This window comes from Dunckerocampus dactyliophorus, chromosome 18 (genome assembly GCF_027744805.1).
Source record: "Dunckerocampus dactyliophorus isolate RoL2022-P2 chromosome 18, RoL_Ddac_1.1, whole genome shotgun sequence".
Taxonomy (NCBI): domain Eukaryota; kingdom Metazoa; phylum Chordata; class Actinopteri; order Syngnathiformes; family Syngnathidae; genus Dunckerocampus; species Dunckerocampus dactyliophorus.
The window spans coordinates 13,491,525-13,508,330 of NC_072836.1; the positions used below are offsets into that span (position 1 = coordinate 13,491,525).

The window sequence follows — 16,806 nt, forward strand, 5'->3', positions numbered from 1 at the left end:
GATTATGAAATACATTTTCAAGACGTAAGCAACTACTTGTTTTGCTGGGAGCTTATCCAATCCTACCCCTTCTCTGTTTTACAGCAACTACGGTTCGACTAATTCGTTCACTTCCTGTATTCAATATTGACCACTTTTTGTAATAGCGGACAAAAACAAAAATGTATAATGTACATAGCTATTACAGTCACATAAATAAAGCATATGGATATTAATAAATACATAACCAATACATATACAAATAATGCTCGCTTACTAAAACATTCGGCCCTACTCATAACACCACGCCGTTCTCGTTAAATCACGACTTCTTCTTGTTAAATTACAACTTTTTTCTCTCAATATTTTGACTTTATTTTTATAAAACGACTGTAGAGTTTTCCGTTTTTGACTGTTGTTGTTGTTTTTTTTTTAAGTTTTCTTGTTCAGTTACTTTTTTAGAATATCTCAGGGCAATAAAAAAAAAAAAAACAGCTGTGGGCCACAAAAGCCCCCCGGGGCCGCCCTTTGGACACCCTGCCTTAAGCACACTTGGCATGAACTTGTATAATATCAGATAAATACGTATTATTACGATAAATACGTACCTTATTCAGCAATAAGGTACGGGATACTTTAATCAGACACTGTGGTTCAGTATTCTTCTTCCTATACTTTGTAAAACATCATATGTTTGTACTGTTGGCTCATATTAGTACTTTTATGTTAGTACATCTACTATAACGCTTACAAGTATGTTAATATACACTAAGTTAGGAATGGAATATCTAAAAATTAGTGATTAAGTACGAGAGTAGTTGGCAATACCTCTGGTATTATCATTTTAGATGACAAAACTTTTTTTAAAAACAAGGGAAAACTGAGGAAAAAATGTACCGGTCGCCACTGTTGTATGTAGTGTTGACAGCCAATGAGAGACCATCTGTATTTACAAGGCGCCACAGTCAACACAGCAGATGACACTGCTCATGACGGAGGATAAAAATATCCACCACCAAGCAACCGGCCATGCAAAATGGCATCGACAGTCATGATAGAGGTTGTATCTCATTAGCTTATCATTTGGATGATGAAAGACAATGAATGAGTTCAACTTAGTGGTTGCTTTAGGGTGGCGTTGCTTTTGGTTGGTAGTGAGTTCGTTAGAGTTTCAGGTATCACAAGAATAGCAACCGGTTGACAGCCCGTCTCTTAAGCAACGCGAGAGCCTGCGCTGCCGGCAAGACGATTGTCGTGCATTCTCTGTAGCTTAGCGTGACCGTGGCAGCAGAGCTAGCAGCGCTAGCATTAGTAGCGCACTAGCTTGTCATCAACACATCAGTAAAACATACGTACATTATAGCGATCTCATTTATTATGTATTGTGTAAAACTATGACAGGAACAACATTAAATTAAAAGCACTAAATGAATAACGACCCACCATCCACCAGTACAAGCCTGGAGTTTGTTTTTCAGGGAGGTGCACCACACAAATATGCACATTAGCGCTCAATAAGGTAATCAAATCTTACCTTTATGCATTTTCCACATAGTATCAACATTTGGGACCAAATATGCGGTGAAAAACGGGGAAAACACAGTATTAGTCTATCTGCACAGCATGGGAGAAAGTTAGATGGTGCGTTCAAGGACCGTGCAACAAAGCGGGACAACTTAAACATGGAAAAACTGGGGGATTTCTAATTGTATATTATTTTTTGAATAAAATAATGGCCCATATTTTCAAAATGTATATATTTTAACATAAAATATGATGTAATTATTTACTTTTTAAAAAATCTATTTATTTATTTATTTATTTTTCTTACGACAAGAACTGGACTCGCGGGACCAATTGGGGGGAGGGTAAGTCACTGTTGATATAGTACAATGCTGACGGGGATGCCATACAACTTCATGTCAAAAAATGCAAACTATCCCTTTAAGGCTTGTCTTTTGTCAGTAAACATCTGATCCCCAAGACCTTTGGGAAAATACTCTGTGGTCTGACGAGACAAACGTTGAACTTTTTGGAAGGTGTGTGTCCCATTACATCTGGTGTAAAAGTCATGCTGCATTTCAGAAAAAGAACATCATACCAACAGTAAAATATGGTGGTGGTAGTGTGATGGTCTGGGGCTGTTTTGCTGCTTCAGGACCTGGAAGACTTGCTGTGATAAATGGAACCATGAATTCTTTTGTCTACCAAAAAATCCTGAAGGAGAATGTCCGGCCATCTGTTGATGACCTCAAGCTGAAACCAACTTGGGTTCTGCAGCAGGACAATGATCCAAAACACACCAGCAAGTCCACCTCTGAATGGCTGAAGAAAAACAAAATGAATACTTTGGAGTGGCCTAGTCAAAGTCCTGACCTGAATCCTATTGAGATGCTGTGGCATGACCTTAAAAAGGCCGTTCATGCTTGAAAATCCTCCAATGTGGCTGAATTACAACAATTCTGCAAAGATGAGTGGGCCAAAATTCCTCCACAGACTCATTGCAAGTTATCCCAAACGCTTGACTGCAGTTGTTGCTGCTAAGGGTGGCCCAACCATTTATTAGGTTTAGGGGGCAATCACTTTTTCACACAGGACCATGTAGGTTTGGATTTTTTTTCTCCCTTAATAATAAAAAGTTTCATTTAAAAACTGCATTTTGTGTTTAGTTGTGTTGTCATTGACTAATATTTACATTTGTTTAATGATCTGAAACATTTAAGTGTGACAAACATGCAGAAAAAAAAAATCAGGTAGGGGGCAAAAACTTTTTCACACTACTGTATGAGTTGGGCTATTTAATATTTTCTTTTTACAATTTTATAAACTTTGCAAATAAGTACAATTAGCAATGAGGATTTAATAACCTTGGGAGACTTTCGAGACTTAGCTCTGCCACCAAAAATAATCCTCTTCATAATAATACACCAATAATAATAATAATCCTTAATAATGTTGCAACTTAATGCCCTAAAGTACTATATCACATACAGTATCAATGTAATTATCATTCGGTTATGGTTCCTGTGTCACTAAAAAGATCATGGAGCGGCAGTGTTCAAGCACACCGACCATGAAGGAGTGACGTGGTTGTCATGGCGACCGCTCACGTGAAAATGAAGCTAACGACCGTTAGCAGGCTTTAGCATGGCTTCCGGGGCCGTACTTCATTCCGACACACAGCTACCTGCATTGGCGTGAAGAGGGGGGAAAAAACCCGCTCGACTATTAATCATTTACTGGCGGGTAGCAGACCGTCGTCGTAAAGGTTTACATCGGCATTAAAGTCTACGTTAGCTTCCCTGCTAATTAATTAGCTAGCGTCTCGCTGACGTTTAATCCGGCGACGGTGCGTTGGTCAGTCACGTGACATGATTGCATTAGCGCCGTTTACTAATAAGAACAATTAATAGGTCTGTCAGTGGAAAGAAAAAAAAAACAACGAATCAACAAAATTTTTTATTGTTATGAAATGCATTAATGCGCATTGGTTACAATTTGCCGTCAGTTAGCAGTGCCTGTCATGCATTTGTGGACAAAGCTGCAGCGGTGATGGATAACAATGCAGCCCTGATGGGTGCCCAGATGTTCTTTTTTAAATAACACACACCTCCATAGTATTATTATCATTTAAATCCCTCTCTTGTGTCACTATTAACCTTGCATTTTAGAGACGCCTCCTCCTGGCAGCCCCCCCGATGACAGTACGACTGACTGTACGTGAGACTTACCGGCCATGCAAGCACGGTGCAGGCTCGATGCAGAGGCGTGCAAGAGAGGAGGAGGGGGTTTTACCTTGCTTTGGCCGATCTGTCGTAACTCCATCCGGTCCCGGAGCCGAGATCTCCGAAGCCAGCAGCTGCAGGATAATTCCTCTCCATGAAAGAAAAGGGCAGGCTGGATGAAGATGGGCAGATAGTGCAAGGGGGAGGAGGCGGAGGATGGGAGAGAGGAGGAATGCCTTCCTTCAGCGCGCTCGCTTCTGTTTATTTCTCCGCTAGACTGGGAGGAATAGAGGAATGGATGGAGGAGGAGGAGGAGGTCACAGCAGTCAGGAACACCTCTTCCCTCCTCCTCCTGTGTTTCACTGTCTATTGTCTCCCACGTTCCTCAGCAGCACCAATAAGCAGGAGCGCTCACTCCTCACTAAAAAAAAGACACACTCAAATTTTAGCTCTTCTCAAGACGCCATCTTCTCTCTCAACCCACCCATTCTCGCTCAGACACATCATTTGTCATGAGGACAAATTGTGGCTGGAGTGATTTTTTTTATGACCAATGGTCTGCCGTTGTAACGACAAACACGTGCAGAACGTGCAGACGAATGGCGCACTGACGTCTGTCTGCCGTCAGGTGCGTGTGTCTGTACCAGCCCGACAAGTTAAGTACAATGAAATGAGGGGTGGGCGGGTAGATACCAATATCGGTTGTGTGGATACCGAGGGCAGTATCAGATTGATATTTCTCAGTGCCTGTCCGTTTATTTTCACAAATGTGTTTTGTGTTGTGTTCACATTGTTGATATTGTCGTATTGGTATATTCTTTAAGACCCTAGGAGGGCTTTGAGGGCAAAAAGCAGCGTCTGAATGAGAGCCAATAGCATTTTTTGCTTTTGTTTATTTTTCACGATTAGATTTCCATCCATCCATTCATTTTCTATGCCGCTTATCCTCGTAAGGGTCGTGGGGGTATGCTGGAGCCTATCCCAGTAGACCTCAGGCGGGAGGCGGGGACTATTGGATATATTTTGCTCCAATAATTGTATGTAATAAAAGGGCAAACTTATTTATTGATATTACCACACTGTCCTATATTACTGAATTAAATATTGTTAAATTGTGTTTAATTCGAATTATATTCATGATCAGAATATTACAGTCATTCGGTGATACTGAGCATTTTCAAATTTAAAAAAAGCATCGGTATCGATACTGGTATTTGCAATACTGGCCCTGCATTTATTTGATATCAGATCGATTAAAAAAACTGCAGTATCACCCACCCTTACAAGACTGTAATAGCCGGACAAGTTAGGGACAATGAGGGGTGAGCGGATTGGTTCAAATATCGATAGTCTCGATACCAAAGGTAGTATCAGTATAAGATTGACACTAGTGAGATGGCACAAGTTATTTTATGTATTTGAAGGTTTAAAACAAACAAACAAACAAACAATAATGACTTTTCCAGATTACATTTACGAAGGAATAATTCCATTTGAATGTAATTACGTTTTGGGGGTCATTTGCCCAAAAGTGTTTATAAGTTGATCAACATATTTTTTTTTACCGTTTGCATATAATCTTTGTCCTGTGTTTTGTTCTATTATTCATAATCACGATCAACTAATTAAAGGCAAAGATCACAAAATCCTTCAATAAGCTTGAAAAATGTCAGGTAAAAAGTATCATCAGTATCGGCAATACTTGGTGTGGAATTGATACCAACATGTATAGTATCGTGCCACCCCTACAATGAACAACTCGTGTTCATTTATGATGCAAAACACCCCCAGTGAATGTAGTATCCTCATACATTTATTGTGACTGTGGTACCTGGCAACCTAACTCGTACATGGTGAAAATCAAACACCCTCACCTGCACCCAATTCAAAGTACATCTGGAATATGTACGTCATCCTGTCTACGGTGTCCATTTATCGCTTAACTCCGCCCATAAATACACAACATGTAATATTTCAACTTCACTCAGACCAGAAGTGATCGTGCATCAACCACATAGAAGCAGCTCGAGCTGGCTGGAATCGTCTCACTCGTTGTCTGCTGGGTCTGCGGGCTCTGATGGCGCCCCCCTGTGGTGGAAGAGGAGCACATAAAGCTCATCACCAACCATCGAAAAAAAGGATACGTGAGTGCAAGTCAAAATTTACACACACAAAAACGCATATTTGGGATTATGATTCATTTGCTTTGGTCATGTTTATGATTAGTGTGATTTGTTTTTATTGGCAAGCAGAACACGAACATTTTCTGCTCCCTGGCTGTCAAACCATTGAACACTTACAGTATGACTCTGTCGCGAGTCGGTCTCGGGAGGGGCGTTCGCTCTGTGTGATTGGCCAATCACAGAACGTGAAGAGTGAATACATAAGTCATTACCCGATGAGGATTTTCCTTCATCACGATCAGCTGTACTCGTTTCATGCTCATACATCTGTAATCTGTGCTACTCGTCTAAACCTAGTATGTATTTTTACCTCCATATATTTCACCTCCTTTACCATAAGTCTGTAATTATGTACCATATACATGTACTACTCTTAGGAAGCCCACCATATTTACATGTTTATCTCGTGTGAATGGCTACACCATGAGTCCGATTCCATCTGTTCTTGACCATCTAACATCATTCATTAATGAGTACCTACAAATGTGGACAAAATTCATATTAAAATGGCGCTTGGTTCATGAAAGAAAAACCCACAAAGGCCACAGAAATAACTTGAATCTGGCAAAAGTAAAAATAAATACAAATTCTAAGCAAATTAACCAATGAAAGTCAGATATTGCTTTGTTACTGTGGTTCAACAGTATGGAACTCGTGAAACAGGCCTGGACTAAAATGATGCAGGCCCGTAACCGGGGGGGTTCGAACGACCCCCCCCCCTTGGTTAAAAAAAAAAAAAGCTGCTATCAAGGTGTGCAATTGAAACGGAGTGTAAATGTGCTGTGATAAATGATAAATGATGGCAGAAGTGTTGCAACAGCGCCTGTTGCTGGTGAATAGTGGCACGTGCACTAAAACAAAGTGAGAATATGAGGGAAAAAATGTGAAATTTTTGTGAATTTTTTCAAATTCGCTTCGCTCCCTCGCAAAAGGTCTGTTCATTCAGATTTTTGCACCCCCCCCCCCCCCCCCCCCCCCCCCAAAAAAAAAAAAAATAAAAATCAGGTTACAGGCCTGTGATGGTACCCCTAGGACAGATTGAAAATAATGTGACCATGAAAACAAATCATAAAAAAGCGAGACTGGAATTTGCCAAACTGCTGAGAGAATGTCACACGGACAGATGAGACAAAAGTGGAACTTTTTGGCGAGGCACATCATCTCTACAGGTATGTTCACAGATGAAAAAATAAAAAATGAAGCATACCTAGAAAAGCACACTGTGAAACATGAAGGAGGCTCTTACGTTCTGGTTATTATATTATATCATATTATGTTATATTCATTGTGTTCTGGTTCTGCTTTGCTGCATCATCTGGCACAGGGTGTGTTGAATCTGCGCAGGGTACAATGAAATCTAAGGACTATGAAGATATTCTAGAGAGAAGTGTCCTGCCAAGTGTCAGAAAGCTTGATCATGGGTCTTGCAACAGGATAATGACCCAAAACACAGCTAAAAACACCCAAGAATGGCAAAGAGCAAAACATTGGACTGAAGTGGCCTTCTACTTGTATGAGACCTGACCTAAATCCTATGGAACATCTGTGGAAGGAGCTGAAACATGCCATCTGGAGAAGGCACCCTTCAAACATGGGACAACTGCAGCAGTTCGCTCGTGAGGAGCGGGCAAAAATACCTGCTGAGAGGTGCAGAAGTCTCACTGGCAGGGACAGATATCGTTTGATTGCCTCAAAAGGCTGTGCAACAAAATTAAGTTAGTGGTACCATCGTTTTTCTCATACTGTAAGTGTACTGTTCTGTAGTGTACTATTGTACTGTACTGTACTGTAGTGTACTATTGTACTGTACTGTACTGTAGTGTACTATTGTACTGTACTGTAGTGTACTATTGTACTGTACTGTAGTGTACTATTGTACTGTACTGTACTGTAGTGTCCTATTTTTCTGTATTTTTAAATCATTCTGTTGAAGCAACAGTTCAAAAGCAATGTCTGATTTTCACTGGTCGGGAAGAGAATCAGCACCTCCAAGTCCCAGTCCACGGTTCTCACCCAGAAAAGGGTGGAGTGCCATCTCCGGGTCGGGGATGAGATCCTTGAAATGAGTTTGGGTGGCTGCCTTAGAGATAAGGTGAGAAGCACTGTCATGCGGGAGAAATTCCGAGTAGAACAGCTGCTGCTCCGCATTGAGAGGAGCCAGATGAGGTGGTTTGGGCATCTGGTCCGGATGCCCCCCGGACGCCTCCCTGGGGAGGTGTTCAGGGCACGTCCGACCACAAAGAGGCCTCGGGGAAGACCCAGGACACATTGGAGAAACTATGTCTCTCAACAGGATGGATGGGATGGAAATAAGGGTGTGAGGCATATTTAGGACTTAAACCTGAATTATGTCAAAAGTGAACAACGGCAATTGAAGAGAGAAGCAGAGGTTTTTGGTAGCTGAATCTAATCTAATAATTAGAGTCACTCTTATTGCAAATGTTGATCTGAAATCAGAGGACGACGTCAAGCCGTATGTCAAAAATAGACCTGGGGCAGTTTTTCGCCATTCGTCGGAGGTCCTTAAGACTTCTCAAAGTGATGCTTTTGCAAATGTGTGCAAATTCGGGCACTCAGCTACTTTTCTCTTCTTTGCACGTCGAGTAACTCCACAGCCAACACGACAACGGTGCTTGATAGCTGCTGTGCTGCAGCGTGTCGCAGCCACAGCGTCTGTTTACGGCATGTGGCACAACGTCAAATTGACCATTTATGTGATAGTTGGGGCTTTTTGAACGGAGTTACATGTTATTTTTCCGTTACCCAATAAAAATTCATGAAATGTGCGTATTTCATATTTTTGTAACCCTCATGTTCTGTGTACAGGTTGAGTGACTTAATTTAGGTAATAAGTTCCAACTTACACCAAAACTCGTCTCACATCACAGTCTAGGAGTACCTGCATGGGATCATACCATCCCTACTATTTTCTATTAGTTAGGTCAGACTCGATGTCTTGGAGGAACGTGAACATTCGCTTACCCTGAATAAGGTGGCGGCGGGGCATCGTGCATCCCGCTGCGGCTAAGAGCTTCGTTGTAACTAGGCAAAGCTGGGGTGGGAAGGGTTGCCAGGGGCACCATCTCTGGGGCGGGACGTCCATCTTGTGGCATTCTCACAGAAGACAAGAAGACAGAAAATTAGAGGTAGAAATTTGTCACAGAATAAAAAAAAAACCCAAAATTTATATTGTATTATTTAATTTTCAGTACTGTAGAAATTTGTCATAGACTAAAAACAAAAAAAAAATACATTATTTAACACTCAGTTCATGAGACGAGATGATACACAAGATTGGGTCTGGATCTGAACGAGATGAGACGAGATTTTAACCTTGCTTAGAAAAGTACAATCAAAAAAATAGAAAAAATATGACAATGTATTGCAAGCCACTCATTTAATTTCTACTACATCACACTCTTCTGCACTTTGTGTGTATGCTAGCGGCCCCGCCTGCACCCACTGAGAAAAAAAAAGACTATGACTGACAAAAGGGCTCACTGCATTCATGCCGCTGTTCTATGGAAACTAACGTGCCTAGGTGCTGAAACCAATGCACAGAGTGAACTCTCCTTCTGCCTGTTTGGAGGTGAGAGACGAAAACAGACACGCACGCGCTGGCAATATATTGAGGCGGGCAAAATGATCAATCATTATCATTTTCATTTATTGTGTGATGAATCCATTGATTTCTTATCGTTGTAGCCCAAGTGCCCATTTTTTCATCCATCCATTTTCTATGCCACTTATCCTCATTAGGGTCGAAATTTTTCATAAAATAAAAATATAAAAGCAAAAATAATATTCCATAATTTAATAGACATGTAGAAATTTGTCATCGGATGAAAACAAATAAAAAATACATGATTTAATAGTCAGTACTGTAGAAATATGTGACAGGATTAAATAAAAAGCTTTATATTTTCCATGCCCGACATCACACGTAATGTAAAGTAATGTAAAGCATTCAGTCTTTTCTCAAGAGTGTCCTCTGCTGTTGTGTTTGTGTTTATGCCGGCTGCCGTTGCCACGGAAACAGCAAAGTAGATATGACTTGATATAATGCAATTCTGAACTGGGCCTGGGTCAATTCCGCCCAGCAACAAGTTGTCGGTGCATGCCGCTGCGCCGTGTAACAGGCTACAAATGAATGCGCGGCGTCAACTTACTGCACTGGTCTACTTCCACCCTTGTTCTTGGCCTTGTAGAAATAGATGCCCAGCACTGTGGCGATGACAGCACACACTAGGAGGGCAAGGATGCCCGCCACCAGCCCCGACACGTCCACTCTGGGTGCGTATCCTTCAAACACGTGATGGGACCGTGACAATTCATGTTCAGGAACGCTTGTCATTTTGGTTAGTTCAAGTCTTCAGCATGCACTTAATAAATGTATGTGACTGGTAGGAAATATGAAATATATGAGGACATTATTATGTAAATATATGCACTTATAATACAGGGTGACTCTAAAGTCTAATGGACACATGTCAAATGTTTTTTTTAGTAGTAATTCATTAAAAAAATATATAATAATTGAAATTATTTTTATTATTATTATTATAATTGAATTATTTTTAAAATAATTAAAATTAAAGCATTTTAAAAGTAAACAAAACATAATTATAAAAAGTATATACTATATATTATAATACAGTATAATCCAATGAATAATTTAAAAAGGAAATCTGCATTTATATGATATACTTCATTGAATTAATAATTAAGCAATGAATTTAGTATTTTTTAATCATTAAAAATGACAACATTAAATGAATAAATACAAATCTAGATTAAAATATTTAAATGATACAATTAAAGGAAACGTATTTATTTTTCACTAGTTTTTGGCTTACTTTTTACACCGGATGCCCTTCCTGATGCAAGCCATGCCCTCTGTCATGCAAGGCAGAAGCATACACCAAAACACCACCAGAGATACAGTATTTATATTCTAGATATTGATTTTAAGAAAAAAAATGTTATTTTTAGAATTGTGGAATATATGCGTTTGCGCTAACGTGTCCAGACTTTAAGGACGCCCTGCATTATAAATATTTTATGTCATACTTTCACAATTAAACAAGAGGTAATACAAGTCAAAAGAAAGAGTACTACCCTGGCTTTCAACATATGCGTCCCAAAATAGGTCCTAAACATGGAAAGACAAGAAAAGTGATTCACGAGGTTACATTGTGCAAATGTTACCACAGAAACAAGTGTCCAGGAATGTACTGCGGAGAGGAGCACTGTATTACCGTTTGAACGTTATCCTCAAAAACTTCCCTGGCTTCTTCGTAAGTGCAAATCTCCTCTCTACACTCCCTTTCCAGATTGTCAGGCACCACCAGTTCAAAGTCCCAGCGGTTATAAAGCAGTGAGCGGGACAGGAAGGCATTGGCTGACTGCTCATCCAATAACGGTGGGTCCCCTGAAAGACACAGGAAGTCGGGGTGGACATCTTGTTTATAAATCAGATCAAAGAAGGTCTTGTGAACTAACAACAACAACGTTTTCTGGAGTAAACTAACAAATGTCCTTTCTGTGATTACCGCTTTGACAAAATTATTCAACCCCGTAGTCACGGACGTCCTTCGTATTTAGTACAGCCGTGTCCAAAGTGCGGCCCGGGGGCCATTTACGGCCCGCGACTGCTTTTTAACTGGCCCTCGGCACATTCTAAAAATACGATTAAACAATAAAATTAAAAAAAAAAAAACGACAACAGCAGCAAAAATGGAAAAAAAAAATTGCAGTAATTTTGCAGGACAAAACATTAAGGGAGTAAAGTCATTTTATTAACATAAAAAAACAGCATAAAGTTGAACTATTGCAGGAAAAAAGTTGTAATATAAGAAACAAACCAAACAGAGAATTAAGTTGAAATTTTTCGGAAAATGAGGTTGGGTAAATGCTATAATGTTATGATAATAAAGTCAAAATATGAAGAGAATAAGTTATATTAGGATGAGGAAAAAAACGTAGAATGTTGATCTTTGTCAAATTAAAAAAAACAGTCAAAAAGTAATGTAAGGAGAAACAGTTAAAAATAATAATAATGTTATTAACACTGATAAAAAGAATAAATCTATTTTTATGTGTAAATATACATGTATACATTATATTAAATATTTTGTTTGGGTTGTTTTTTAAAATTATTTTTTTTATTTAAAAGCGGCCCCCGCATCTTCTGATTTTTCAGTATGCGGCCCTCAGTGGAAATAGTTTGGACACCCCTGATTTAGTACAACACCCTTCGGCAATAATAACACACGTTTCTTGCAGCAATCTCCAGGAATCTTCGCCCGTTCCTCATCTCATGGGCCTTTGACATTCTTGGGCTTGCATGCTGGAACTAACCTTCTTCAAGTCCCACCAGAGATCTTCTATTGGATTTAAGTCAGACGATTATGATGGCTACTCCACAATCTTCCAGCCCTTTGTGTGCAATCAAGCCTTGGTAGATTTGGAGGTATGCTTGGGAACGTTGTCCCGTTGGAAGGTCCAACGTCTCCCAACTTTCAGTTTTGTCACTGACTGCATGACATTTACACCCAAGATCTCCTGGTAGTTGATTGAATTGACGGTACCTTGCACACGCTGGAGATTCCCTGCACCTGAAGAAGCGAAACAGCCACCAATTTTGTCTCGTTGCTCCAGAGAACAGTATTCCCAAAACCTTTGTGGTTTGTCCACGTGTTTTTTGACATACTGGAGTGGCATCAGCAGGGGGCGCCTTCATCTCGTAGTGTGCGTCTTATAGTCTGCCGCAGTTCCTCCGCTGTCACCCGGGGATTTTTCCTCCACCTTTCGCTTCAGGTACCGGGCAGCAGTCACCGAGAGCATCCTCTTTTCGCCGCGCCCAGGGTAGTGCTTCCACTGTGCCTTTAGCTTTAAGTTTGCGAATTATGCTTCCAGTTGTGTCGTTTGAAAATGTTGAATGTCTTTGCTGTGTTTTTGTATCCACATCCTTGCTTATGAAGGGAAATGACCTCCTCTCTTGACTTCTTTGACCATTCCCTGGACTTCACCGTGTTGGAAAGACGCCGTTGACTGTCTCGGAGTTGAGAATCGCAGTCGATTTAAATCTGCTGGCTTGTTGCTAGTTGTGGTTCTGTCCACATCTACAGGTGTTTTGAACACCTGATTGACCTGATCCCCCTGTTCTTATGAGTGGTAATCTTTAAGGGGTTAAAGAATACGTTTACATGCAGTCAATATTCAGTTTAAGGACAATATTCTGGTTTCTGTAACATTCGGAATAACCCGTTGACATGTGCAACGTGGAAAAAAAAAAACACACGGACAACGTCTCGATGCACGAAAAACGTCATGATGCAATGTGCATCATTTCCGCTTCTTCTTCCTGTTTCCAAAAACAACAACAACAACACCACCGACACGGCGGATAATGAACGCCTTTGTTTGCGTTTCGGTGCTGGTACTGACCCACCACCAGTACTACACTATTCTGTCTCACTTTCTTCATGAATGGAAGGCGAGAACGTGAAGAAATAGGAAATGGAGCCGGAGCTGTGCCATCCACATCCATGCTACATTTTTGACTTATTTGGAAACTTCTCAATGAGATGCAATGCACGCGACACAACAATGCTGTCGTTAAATCCATTCATACTGCGCGCTGTTTGCGCTCTACTGCTTTGGTCATTTCCTCAGTTATTTCAATTAGTGTCATCAAAGTTGAAATGTTAGCTCTGTGTCCATATCGGCTGTCCTAAATTTGTCTAACCTATTATGGAAATTTGTGGAAGTAAGGAAACTGATTTATAGTTTTTACACTGGTGCTTGTCTCCATTTTTGAACATCAGTGCTACTTATGCTATTTTAAATTACCTGTGTGTTTTCTCCGGGTACTCCGGTTTCCCCCCACATTCCAAAAACATGCATGTTAGGTTAATTGGTGACTCTAAATTGTCCATAGGTATGAATGTGAGTGTGAATGGTTGTTTGTCTATATGTGCCCTGCCATTGGCTGGCGACCAGTCCAGGGTGTACCCCGCCTGTCGCCCGAAGTCAGCTGGGATCGGCTCCAGCATAACCCCGCGACCATGATGAGGAGAAGCGGCATAGAAGATGGATGGATGTTTCAAATGATAAATTGCTGATGTATGTTAAAGGGATAGTTAGATTTTGTTTACATAAAGTTGTATGACGTCCCCGTCAGCACACTTGGTCCCGTGAGTCCAGTTGTGGTCGGATTTCGGTGACGAGAAACATAGTTTCGGTTCATTGCCGGGGTTGCTTAAGTAAAGAGTTTGGCATCTCCAAACAATATGCGTACAAAAGAGTAATACATTTGCATTGTAAAAATGCCTCCTCGAAAAAAAAAAACAGACCTCACTAATCGCTCGGCTTTACTTTCTCTGACGTCATATTAATGCGCACTATTGGCTGTTCATTGCTGTGAATGTGATGACGATGCACCTTGTTTACGTGTGTGTTCCACAGCGGATGACATCGCATGCACGGCAACGGACAGCGGATAGCGTGCCTTAGTACGATGTCAGAAAACAATAAAGCCGAACTATTTGTGAGGTCTGATTTTTTCGAGTAAGCATTTTAGTCGTGCAAATGTACTTTTGTGTACTCTTTCGAACACTATTGTTTTGAGAAGCCAAACTCTTTACTTAAGTAACACCAACAACTAACGGAACTACGTTTCTCATCATCGCAATCTGACCTGAACTGGGCTCACGGGACCAAGTGGGGGGTAAGTCATCGTTGACGGACTACACTGCTGACGGGGATGTCATACAACTACATGTCAAAAATGTCAAAAAATCCAAACTATCCCTTTAACGGTAGTACAATAACCCATTTATTTACAATATCAATTATTGTTATTATTATGGAAAAATGAATATTGTGTTGTTTGAAATTTACAGTTTTATGGAAAACAAACAAAAAATGGTACATCACATGATTTCTTCTTTAAGATGTCAAATTATTATTTATTTGAATTCCTGTACAGAAAAAGCATCTCAAGCTGTTAAAATGATACTTTGTACATTTTTTTTTATTATTTGCGAAAAATGATTATTTCTTTGTTTTAAATGACTGTTTTATGGGAAAAAACAAAAACTCCAGACATTATTTGTTCAGTAAGATGCCAAAATATATTTACTAGTTATTATTATTACATAAAATCCTAAACAGAAAAAGCACCTCAAGCTGTTAAAATGATACATTTTTTGTTATTGTGAAAAATAAAAAATTTCCATCAATTTCTATGCCGCTTATCCTACTAGGGTCATGAGGCTATGCTGCAGCCTATCCCGGCTGACTTCGGGCGAGGGGCGGGGTACAGCCTGGACTGGTCGCCAGTCAATCACAGGGCACATATAAACAACCATTCACACCCACATTCATACCTATGGACAATTTAGAGTCGCTAATTAACCTAGCGTACATGTTTTTGGAATGTGGGAGGAAGCCGGAGAAAACCCACACACGCAACTCCACAGAGATATGCCCAACGGAGATTCAAACCCATATCCTCCAGGCCTCCTGACTGTGTGGCTGGTAAATCACATTATTTATTCAATAGGATGTGAAATTATGCTCATTTACTTGAATTTGTGAACAGAAAAAGCTTCTGAAGCTGTTAAAATGGTGGGAAAATCATCGTTACCATTCACTTGCCAGATAAATAACCACAACTACCATAACGTGTTTTTGACAGATTTCTAGGTCTTCTTGTTTTTATGCCATAATTTGGTCTGAGTTGGGGGGGTTTTGCGGCCTCGGTGGAAAAAGTTTGGACACGGTGAGTTTATTGGCTCTTGGTTATACAGGTATACCGGTGAGTGTATATAGTAAACAGAGTATAGGAAAGTAACACTAGCAATAACTTACATCAATGAACTTTAGATGTTAATTGAGATACTAGTCTAGTTCACCTTTGAAACACAGGTTTTTTTGTGTACTGTGCATGAAAATTAGAAATCCTGTTTCTATTTTAGGTGGTGTGTGTGTGTCGAGTGAATACGTGAGGAGAGGTGTGGTTTACCTGAAGTGTGTCTGAAGGTAACAGAACAGTGCACGATCTGCAGAAAGCTCAGCACAGGAATCCAAATGACTGAGGCAGCCATTGGGGCACAAACGACATGGAACCTGATGAGGAAATGACTCCATGAAAGTTCGGTCTAACATGAGACACTTCCACCATCTCACCTCCCTTACCTGGCTGCGGGTTTCTTCCAAAGCTGTCCCCGGAAAGAAGTATTCCTTTAATCTTTAGAAATACATGACGTTTTACAGCGTTTTAGGTTGAAACCTCAAGACACAAGGTGGCACACAAAGTGTTGTTTTACTGGAGAAGCGTCACAGCAAACCTGTTGGACAACATACCAGACGGAGGGAGGCACCTCCTCAATCCTGCCGCACTGTCTCACCTGCTTACACAGAGACTTATAGAAAACAAGTGTTTTTTTGTATTTTATTATTTTATGCTTATAAATGCACATGACGTAATCTCTCCTTAATACCCGAGTAGATGGTGCATAAAGTGGATGTCTCACTTTGCATGCTTCCGTACTCAAGTCTTGCGAGTGCTTAAGTGTATTCACACTGAGAAGTACAACATGCGGTGCACTGCCAGTACCCGGATGTTGCACTCAGAAAGGCCAAAATAGTCAGTGTGCAGAAGAGATGTGCGAGTCATTAACTCACAGGTGCTCGACGAAGACTGCAGTATGACTGGCTCACGGGTTGGCGAAGACTCAGGTTTCACTGACTCACGGGTGCCAGACTAGAGTTTACACCGACAGACGGGTGTAACTTATTGCGCATGTGCCAGTTTTATTGCATGCCTGTGGCTTTAAATGAATGCCACAATTTTCACGCCTAATAACCATAACGAGGACGCAGAACGACCACTCTCCTGGCGCTCTCGATGA

General features: G+C 40.6%; 2 protein-coding genes across 3 annotated transcripts in view; both read right to left on the minus strand.

The window, feature by feature from the left end:
- prr12b (proline rich 12b) overlaps window positions 1–4,333 on the minus strand; it is a 40,088-nt gene extending 35,755 nt beyond the window's left edge. For both annotated transcript variants that reach the window (XM_054759089.1, XM_054759088.1), the window contains exon 1: window positions 3,775–4,333. In XM_054759089.1, the coding sequence (XP_054615064.1) occupies window positions 3,775–3,860 (86 nt within the window). In that variant the 5' untranslated portion in view covers window positions 3,861–4,333. The remainder of the gene's footprint in view (window positions 1–3,774) is intronic.
- Window positions 4,334–5,501: 1,168 nt separating this feature from the next.
- prrg2 (proline rich Gla (G-carboxyglutamic acid) 2) lies at window positions 5,502–16,806 on the minus strand. The gene is made up of 8 exons (XM_054759090.1): window positions 16,580–16,806; window positions 16,091–16,302; window positions 15,918–16,021; window positions 11,146–11,318; window positions 11,006–11,039; window positions 10,057–10,189; window positions 8,870–9,001; window positions 5,502–5,792 (listed from the first exon to the last, which is right to left on the minus strand). The coding sequence occupies exons 3-8, from the start codon at window positions 15,997–15,999 to the stop codon at window positions 5,750–5,752; spliced, it is 597 nt and encodes a 198-aa protein (XP_054615065.1). The 5' UTR covers window positions 16,000–16,021; window positions 16,091–16,302; window positions 16,580–16,806; the 3' UTR covers window positions 5,502–5,749.

Coding starts and splice junctions, on each gene's coding strand:
- prrg2 (XM_054759090.1), bottom strand. CDS start 15,999: ATGGCTGCCTCAGTCATTTGGATTCCTGTGCTGAGCTTTCTGCAGATC. Junction 11,319..15,917: donor TACCTTCAGACACACTTCAG/GTAAACCACACC, acceptor TGTGTCTTTCAG/GGGACCCACCGTTATTGGAT. Junction 11,040..11,145: donor TTGAGGATAACGTTCAAACG/GTAATACAGTGC, acceptor TTCCATGTTTAG/GACCTATTTTGGGACGCATA.